The sequence below is a fragment of the Myotis davidii genome, unplaced genomic scaffold (assembly GCF_000327345.1).
Source record: "Myotis davidii unplaced genomic scaffold, ASM32734v1 scaffold370, whole genome shotgun sequence".
NCBI lineage: Eukaryota > Metazoa > Chordata > Mammalia > Chiroptera > Vespertilionidae > Myotis > Myotis davidii.
In genome coordinates, this window is record NW_006288615.1 from 1779904 (window position 1) to 1789581 (window position 9678).

At 40.2% G+C, this 9678-nt stretch overlaps 1 protein-coding gene across 1 annotated transcript in view; it reads left to right on the plus strand.

The window, feature by feature from the left end:
* Positions 1–9678, plus strand: part of LOC102752939 (nuclear autoantigen Sp-100-like) — a 259961-nt gene that overhangs the window by 9164 nt on the left and 241119 nt on the right. The window contains exons 6-11 of the mRNA XM_015561852.1: positions 1492–1641; positions 2703–2849; positions 3849–3932; positions 5725–5778; positions 6673–6819; positions 7794–7877. Of these exons, the coding sequence (XP_015417338.1) occupies positions 1492–1641; positions 2703–2849; positions 3849–3932; positions 5725–5778; positions 6673–6819; positions 7794–7877 (666 nt within the window). The remainder of the gene's footprint in view (positions 1–1491; positions 1642–2702; positions 2850–3848; positions 3933–5724; positions 5779–6672; positions 6820–7793; positions 7878–9678) is intronic.

Here is a 9678-nt window from a genome sequence, read left to right on the forward strand (position 1 = left end):
CCTTCCATACCTGAAATGCACTGGCTTCCAGCTTCTGACAGCCTAGGCCTGGACGTAATGCTCATGCACCTGGCTTCACAGTTTTCTGTCTCTGTCTTGCTTGCATCTGGCTGCAGCCTGGCTTTGACATTACGTTCAGTGACGGACAACACTGCCATGAGGGTGGTTGGGTAGTGGTGATGAGTGTGTTCCCCCTAGGCCAGGATCTCTCACCTGTTGGGTCCCTCACACAGGACCATGGATGCTATGTGCCTCCTGAGCAAACCCTCTCCCATCATCTCTGGGACAACAGGCCTGAAGCTGCTCTAAAAACACCATAGAAGTCATTATCACGTAGCTGGCACTGGGATGTGTTATTTAAGAAAGGATGTTCTAAATTAGTAATACATTTTTATAAAAGAAAAAAAAAACAACTCTTCAGAATGTTTTGAAAGCACCACTATAGTTTTAGCTGTTAACATTTAGGGGAAAAAAGTTAATATTTAAGAATATAAAATATCTAACATGCATCAATCCATATTCTTAGCAGTTCACTTACAAGGGTAGCTGGTGGGTATGGGAAGGTGTGAAAAGAAGGAATAATGATGAATAATGAGCAGAGAAGGGATTCAGTGTGTGTGCGCACAGGTATTAGGTGTGAGGGAAGGAGAAAATGATATTATAACTCTAATGATTTATTGGTGGTTACCAATAAATGTGTTAAGTGTCTTTCTCAGCTGGGGCAGTTAACTGTGACCAGCACAGGTAAGGGAAAAGCTATGCCTCAGGCCCCTTCCCCAAGAGGAGGCTCCAAGGAACTGTAGATGTGGCACAAAACATGCACCAGAGCCCAGGTTCTATGTTAATTATGGGAATGATTATTGAAATCATCTTTACATAAATTATTTTGCTTAGAAAAATAGCACTAAATGAAAAAAATCTAAGCTGCTCTGAAAAAAATATTTATTTTTTCATGCTCTATTGAGGTTGATGGAATAAAAAATGGGCAGGGGAGGTTCACCATGGAAAAGGAGGTATGCTGGTCCTGGGTGGTTTACTCAGGGATTCCATTCCTTATGGGTACCTGCTCTGCTTTGCCTTCTATCTCTGGCCACAGACTCTTCAGACTTGTTTGTCATCTCCCTTGCTACTGCTTAATGCTGAGCTCCTAACCTGGGTGGTATCAGCAAGAGAGAGGAGGGGTGGGGGGAGCAAGAGAGAAGCATGGTATTTCCCCAACACAGTCTTGGGCAGTAATTCTGGCACTGGCCACATCTTCCATTACTCTACATCCCACCAACCAGTCCAGCCATGGTTCAGCTTCCACCTATCCAGTGTCCTTAACACATGACCTTACCCTAGATCACTCCCATAGCTTCCTGTTGACTATTCTTTGGGTTGCCAAATCCTGCATTTGGAATTGTCAGCTCTACCATCAGCTGTATAACTAATCACCTGGATTAAATTCCCTCTGATCCAAAAGCTTAGAGAGCTTTGTATTTTCCTGTCTAGATACAGCCCCACCTGAACCTGGACCCTTAGAGCACCGCCATGACACACAAGAGATAAATGAAACTGAAACAGATACAACCAGTGACAATGAGGATGCACTAAAAAACCAACAAACAAATGAACAACGTGCCCAAGAGTCTAAGACAGCAGGTAAGACTGAGTGGCTGGGTTTGATATGTGTGGAGGGCAACTGGCAGGTGGAGGGATTTGGTATTGTGGGATAAGGCACAAGGAAGATTGTGGTGATGATTGAATGCTAGAAAGAAAAAATCTAAAGAAAGACAAAATAGATGTAGAAAAGGCATTCACAGTTCACAGGAATAATTAAGAAACAGAAATAGAAAAGAAGAAAATAGAAAACTTAACAGAGAATGGATAAACTGAAAAAATCCAGGAGGGCCACATGCAAGGAAGATCTCACTCTCAGGACCTTCTTGTGTTTTGGACACCTACAGTACTTCACCCTAGACACCAATGGGTCTGGGGTCTAGGGTGAAGTACTGTAGAAAATAAGTAAGAAGAGAGAAAAATGCAGAGGGCAATAATAGCAATAAATAGAAAAAATAGGGGGAGATACAAAGAGAACTATGTCGAGAAGGAATAAAGGACAATGAATGAAGACCTGGCAGAGGGTGAACCAGGTAGAGAGAGGGGGGGGGGTGGCAAGCATTGTCTGGTTTGAGAATCACCACAAAGAAGGCACAAAGGGATGTACCTAACACCATTAAGAAGGAAATGTGCCCACAAAATAAAAATGGCCCTGGAACCCATTCAGATAAAAATAGGCCTCTCCCCTGGACAGTAAAACATGTACAATTAAGAGAGGCACAAATTGCCTGGCATTGTGGTTCAGTGTCCACCCAGGAACCAAGAGGTCTCCGATTCCATTCCAAGTCAGGACACATGCCCAGGTTGATGGTTGGATCCCCAGTAGGGTTGTGTGCAGGAGGCAGCTGGTCGATTATGTTTCTCTTGCATCGATGTTTCTACTTCTCTATCCCTTTCCCTCCCCTTCTCTCTAAAAATCAATAAAAACATTAAAAAAGAGAGACACAAAGAAAGGACAGAGTTGAGGAGCAGGAAAGGACAGCAGTGGGGGAGCTTTCCTCTGCAATGGAATTAGAGGGAGAAGGGCTTGTTGATCAAAGTGAGGGTGCTCACTCCCTTAGGGAAGGCAAATGAAATTCTTCATTTATTACAATTTTGTCCAGGAGCAGAGCTACTCCACCAGGGAAACCAAAACACCTCCTGCTCTGTAAACCCAATGGGTACAAAGAAGGAAAAGTCATTTTTATATTCAGGAGTTGAATGTGAAGCCCAAGCAAGGACTGACCGTAACCAGGCGTCTGAAGTAATAGGTAAGGCTGACTGAAAGAACGTGTGATGTAAAACCCAGTATCAGGCAAGGGTCTGGGACATGTCATCAGTGCCCATGGAAGCAGTCCTGGTGACCTTGATTAGAGGTAGAAAGGGGAAGGAACAAGTGCCTTATACTTTGAGATCAACAGAAAAATGTCCCTAGTAATTGGAAAAAATATCCAAAACAGAAATGGGAACTTTAAATATTGATATCAGAGAGTATATTTCAATATTCAAAGAAAGGGAGGTATTGCAGTAAGGGTTAAAGAAAAGGGAATATTTCAGAGAGACAAGATATTCATGAAAGGATATGAAAAAAACACACACACCCAAACGAAGACAAGGAAAGGCATAAAGAGATACCTTTGCCAGAAACAGGCATATGTAGCAAAAATGAATTGAACCAAGAGACTTTGCTTGGGGAGATGTGCAATTGATGCAGTGTGCAAACCAATAAATTACATTTAAAATGATAATAAATAAATAAAAATATTAAAAATATATAATTTGATGCCATTTCTAAAGCTTGGCTTTATGTATGTATACTTCTCTCTGAAATAGCTTTCTAGCTTAGTAAATATTTAGATATGTTTGAAATGATGCAAAGAAAGAATAAAGAGGTAGACTGAGGGTGGAGATAATAGAAAGAGAATGGAGGTAAGAGGTAAAGTGAAGATCTGAGTTGAGGTAGAATGTGGATGGGGATAGCAGGTTGAGCAAGCGCGGGGGGGGGGGGGGGGGGGGGGGGGAACTGCCCCTTGTTGAGAACCACAGTCCTAGAAAAAGTGCTGCAGGATGGGCAAAGCAGCCCTCTGCGCATGAACTTCACAACCTTCTGGGTAGGACCTGGAGCAACCTGCAGGTCACGCACATCAGAGGGACCTGAGATAACTTGGCTTCTAGGTCTTCCTAGTAATCTCATGAATGGTTTCCAACCGGGGGCTATGTGGCCCCACCCCCAAGACACTAGGGTTTTTTTCTTCTTCTAATATTTGCAGTGATCAACAGTCAGGACTTTGAAGAATTTATTGATGAAGATGAACCTCCCAAAGGTTCCACCTCAGCATTGAAAAGGAAGCCAGGTGAGGAGGTGGGAGTTCAAGGCTTGGGGTGCAGGAAACTCAATTAAGAGGCATTGTTTCCTGAGGCATCAATTCTGAGTTCATCCTATACCACAGACTCTGTTTATCCTGGAATCCCATTCTCTATGTTTATTTTACCTGACCTTTGGGAGGTGCAAGGTAATAAATCATTATATTTATATTTTAAAAATATGTGGCCTATTAATCCATAGGTCTTATAAATCAACCAATGCACCCATCCATTGATTATATACTAGTAATAAGCTAGCGAAGTAGTGAATTTATTTTAAGACTAATTCTGTGACGATAAAGTGTTGAGTTTATACAGTGATTTCTACAGAGAAGAGAAAGCTAAATATTTCTTTATTAGAAGGTCATATTGTCATCTAATCACAAAGTTTGAATAGTGTTGAGGGTCAATTCCTCCAGCTCTCCTGTGTTAGCAGAAATGGATAAGGTTTTTTCAAACCCAAACTGTTGTTTTTTAGAGAGTTCTCCAGCAAGTCAGGACATATAGAATGACTTTTCAAAGTATCTTTGCAAATAGTGTGTTACCTTTTACTTTACAACAGCCTTGAGGAGTGAGCAAGAAGGCCATTATTACTCTTGTTTCTAGATGAGAAAACAAAATCATATAAATGTTTCAAATCTTCCACAGAGTCTCATGGAGAAAGGGAAAGACAAGACTAGCTTCCTGGATTTCGTGTTATTTCATTTGTACTTCTGGAACTCAAAACAGTTATCAAAATGTTGTTTCCTCAATTCCTTCAGTTAATAGAGAGTGCACATTGTTACTTGAGGCTTAGTGTAGGCAAAGTGCTCTGAAAAGTGGTCCCAAAGCAGGGCTATGGCTCAGACACCAGAGATTATTTCACGGAGTACCAGGGGGTAGAAGAGGCTCCCTACCAACAAGTTTCTCAACATGAGATTTCCAAGGTCTCCCCACAAAGAAACAGCAGATGAAGGAAGTATGAAATGGCTATAGAAGAAAAGAGGTAGAACAGAGAGAAGTGTAGGAAGGAAAAGTTCAAACGGAGCACAGGGGTTCTTGTCTCTTCTATGGGGACATGAAATAGAGCATCACTAACCTACAAGGCAGGTGATATAAAGGGACAGACCAGGTGACCTGTGTGCAGGCCATGGTATACATGGGCTTTTTTTTTTTTTTTTAAATTTAAGTTATATTAAGAAATTCTATGCTGCATTAGTTCCCTGGTCACACAGTGAGACACCTAAGAATCCTACTCTTGAGGACTTGATCCCTTAGACTCTAAGGCCTAGAATCAAACAGAGAGGAGAGAACCAAGAATACACCTGTTCATAACTATAAACAGTAGTAGATAAGATTGTATTTCTGGACAAATATCCAGAGTCTAAATCCAGAGCTCTGTTTTCATGATGAATCTTTTTCGGAGGTTCTCTATAAGCATTGATTCATTACTTCTGGGATACCATTTTAAGCATTTAGCTATTTCAATTGTATTGGAATATGGGAGGAGGCAAGAGGCATTATAAGTGATTGTTTGACTGGATGAGCACAATCAATTGATATATTGAAAAAGAAGCAATAATGCACTAGTAAGTAGCAGTCATTTTTACTAAACACTATCATTTATTAATACCAAAGAGTTTTTATTCTATAAGCAGAGTGAGCACAATATTTCAATGACTGGAAGAGGAATATAATCATCTCAACACTGACATTATCACAAACCCTATCTGCTGTGTGAGTTGTCGTAGACTCTGTAAGACCACTGCAAACAAATACAGTTCTCTCCCTTTTACTTTATAGAGTCCATGGGTTCCAGAAAATCACCAACCTCTGGACAAATACCTTGCAAAACAGGTAAGAGCAAGCAAATAAGAACTTTTCATGGTGACAACTGAATAGTGTTTACTACAAAAAATGCATTCTAATTTTTACTTCTTCATTCATAGCAAAATAAATATTTGTGTTAATATAAGTTCATATTTTAACTTTTGCATTAGTTAGGCTAATGGCTGTGACAAATAAACCTAAAGAGGCCAATCGCTCAAACACAATACAATTTCAATATTTTTATCAAGTAAACTTTCCAAACAATTTTAGAAAGGGGGGGCGGGTGGGTGAGAAAGGAACTTTATTTCACAAAGTCATTCTGGGAAGCATACAACTGAGAGATCTACCGTCTGCAATACCAGATTACTAAGACCACCTTGGGAAAGAAGCAGAGCTAAAATATAATACAATTACAGACATGAACACAAATCCATAAGCTACATGTAAAAGGAGAAATTGAATGTAGTACATAATACAGGACCAAAAGAAAACAGAGAAACTTTGGCCAGAGTGGCTCAGTTGGCTGAGCATATTCCCATGCACCCAGGGGTCGGTGGTTTGATTCCCCATCAGAGCATATGCCAGGTTTCCGGGCTTCATGCCCAATAGAGGTGTGTGCAGGAGGCAGCTGAACCATGAGGTTTTCTCTCATTGATATTTATATATATCTATTCTCTCTCCTTCTCTCTCTCTCTCTCTCTCTCTCTCTCTCTCTCTCTCTCTCTCTTTCTCTCAGTAAATCAATAAAAATATGTTGTTGTTATTTTTAAGAGAGGAACAGAGAAAGGACAGGGTTAGCAGCAGATGGGGGAGTTTTCCCCTGCAGTGGAATTACAGGGAGAAGGGCTTGTTGGTTGCCTGAGGGTGCTTAATCCTTTAGGGAGGCAAATGAAATTCTTCATTTCTTATAATTCTGTCCAGGAGAAGAGCTACTCCACCAGGGAAACCAAAACACCTCCTGCTCTGTAAACCCAGTGGATATAAAGGAGGAAAAGCCATTTTTATATTCAGGAGTTGAATGTGAAGCCAAAGCAAGGAATGACTGTAACCAGGCGTCTGACGTAATAGGTAAGGCTGACTGAAAGAATGTACCAGACAAGGTTCTGAAACATGTCATCCGGGCCCTTGGAGACAGTAATGATGGCCTGGGTTAGAGGTAGAAAGGGGAGGGAACAAGGGCCTTATATGGCGAGGTCAACAGAAACACGTCCCCAGTAATTGGAAAAAATATGAAAAACAGAAATGGTAAATTTAAGTCTTGATATCAGAGTGTATGATCCTATATTGAAAGAGAGGAAGGTATGGGAGTAGAGAAAATTTTCAGAAAATAAAGGTATTCATGAAAGGAGATGAGAAAAACATACACACACAAAGAGAAGGAGAGGAAAAAAAAGAGACACTTTTGCCAGAAATCAGCTTAATTGCCAAAAATGAGCCAAACCAAGAGACTTCATTTGGGGTGATGGGTGATTGATGCAGTGTGGAAATGATGTCTTATTCAGTTGTACACTTGAATCCTATAAAGTTCTGTGAACTAATATTATCCCAATAAATTGAGTTAAATATAAAAATAATAAATACATTAAAATTAACAGTATATAATTTGATGCCACTTTTAAAAGAGAGGCTTTATGTAGGTATACTTCCCTTTGATCCCTCTATCTAGCTTAATAAATATTTAGATATGTTTGGAATGAATCAAAGAAAGAGATAGAACGAGGGTGGAGATATCAGAGAGTGGAGGTAAACGATAGAGTGAAGATGGGAGTTGAAATAGAATGGGCGTGGGGATAGCAGGTATAGTGAGGGTGGGCATAGAAGTGTGCTTCAGGTTGGGCAAAGCTGCGCTCTGTGCATGAACTTCACAACCTTCTGGGTAGGGCCTGGAACAACCCGAAGGTCACACACATCAGCCACACACCAGAGGGACCTGAGTTAACTTAGCTTCTATGTCTTCCTACTGCTCCCATGAAGGGGTTTCCACAGAGTGGTCTCCCTGGCCCCACCCCAAGACACTGCGTGCTTTTTTCTTCTTTGTGCAGTGATCGACAGTCAGGACTTTGCAGAATTTACTGATGGAGATGGACCCCCTGAAGCTTCCACCACAGCATTGAACAGGGAGCCAGGTAAGGAGGTTAGTAATAAGCTAGCGAAGTAGTGAGTTTATTTTAAAACTAATTCTGTGACTATAAAGTGTTGGGTTTATACAGTGATTTCTACAGAGAAGAGAAAGCTAAATATTTCTTTATTGGAAGGTCATATTGTCATCTAATCACAAAGTTTGAATAGTGTTGAGGGTCAATTCCTCCAGCTCTCCTGTGTTAGCAGAAACGGTTAAAGTGTTTTGAAACCCAAAATGTGGTTTTTTAGAGAGTTCTCCAACAAGTCATGACATATAGAATGACTTTACAAAGGATCTTTGCAAATAGTGTCTTACCTTTTCCTTTACAACAAATCTGAGGAGTGAGCAAGATGGCCAATATTACTCTTGTTTCTAGATGAGAAAACAAAATCATATAAATGTTTCAAATCTTCCACAATGTCACATGGAGATAAAGGGAAAGACAAGACTAGCTTCCTGGATTTCGTGTTATTTCATTTGTACTTCTGGAACTCAAAACAGTTATCAAAATGTTGTTTCCTCAATCCTGTGTATAGCATGAGTGGTCATCAGATCTGCAGCACTTTAGTGTACAAAGTGGTTGCTTTTCTCTTCCTCCTTTCCCAGAAGGATTAGAGACATGTCTTTTGAGCTAAACCCACTAGGAAAAGAGAAAAACACAAATAAAGATGTTACCTAGTCTTGATGTTACAATAAGACAACATTTTAAATAATATTTTTATTCTAATAGCTCTCAATATCTATCAATGTAAAACACAAGTTTCCTTCAATTAATATAGAGTGCACATTGTGACTTGTGGCTCAGTGGAGGCAAAATGCTCTGAAAAGTGGTCCCAAAATAGGGCTATGGCTCAGACACCAGAGATTATTTCAAGGGGCACCAGGGGGTAGAAGAGGCTCCCTACCAACAAGTTACTCAACATGAGATTTCCAAGGTCTCCCCACAAAGAAATAGCAGATGAAGGAAGTGTGAAATGGCAATAGTAGGATAAGAGGTAGAAAAGAGAGAAGTATAGAAAAGTAAGAGGTAAGGTTCAAACAGAGCACTTGTCCTTGTTGCCATTGATTTGTCTCTGCTATGGGGAAAGAGAATGGAGCATCACTAACCTACATAGCAGGTGACTTAAAGGGGTAAACCAGGTGTCCTGTTTGCAGGCCATGGCATACATGGTTTTTCAAGATTTTTCATTTTGTATTAGGGAATTCCATGCTACATCAATTTCCTGGGTGGGCACACACTGAGACATCTAAAGATCTTATTGCTTGTCCAGTGATCAATAAACTAGATTCTTTAGACTCAAATAAAGGAAGAGAGTCCCAAGAAGCCACCTATTCGTGACTCTAAACTGTATCACATAAGATTGTATTTCTGGACAAATATCCAGAGTCTAAACCTGGAGCTCTGTTTTCATGATGAATGTGTTTCTGAAGTTCTTTTTATTCATTGATTCATTACTTTGGGGATATCATTTTAAGCATTTAGCTTTATCAATCCTAATGCTATATAAGAGGAGGCAAGGGTCATTTTAAATCAGTGGTTCTCAACCTTCTGTCCCTTTAAATACAGTTCCTCATGTTGTGACCCAACTAGAAAATTATTTTCATTGCTACTTCATAGCTGTAATGTTGCTACTTTTATCAGTCATAATGTAAATATCTGATATGCAGGATGGCCTTAGGCGACCCCTGTGAAATAGTTGTTCAACCGCCAAAGGGGTCGGGACCCACAGGTTAAGAACCGCTGTTCTAAATGGTTGTTTGACTGGATGAGCATAATCAATTGATATATTGAAAATGTAGCAATA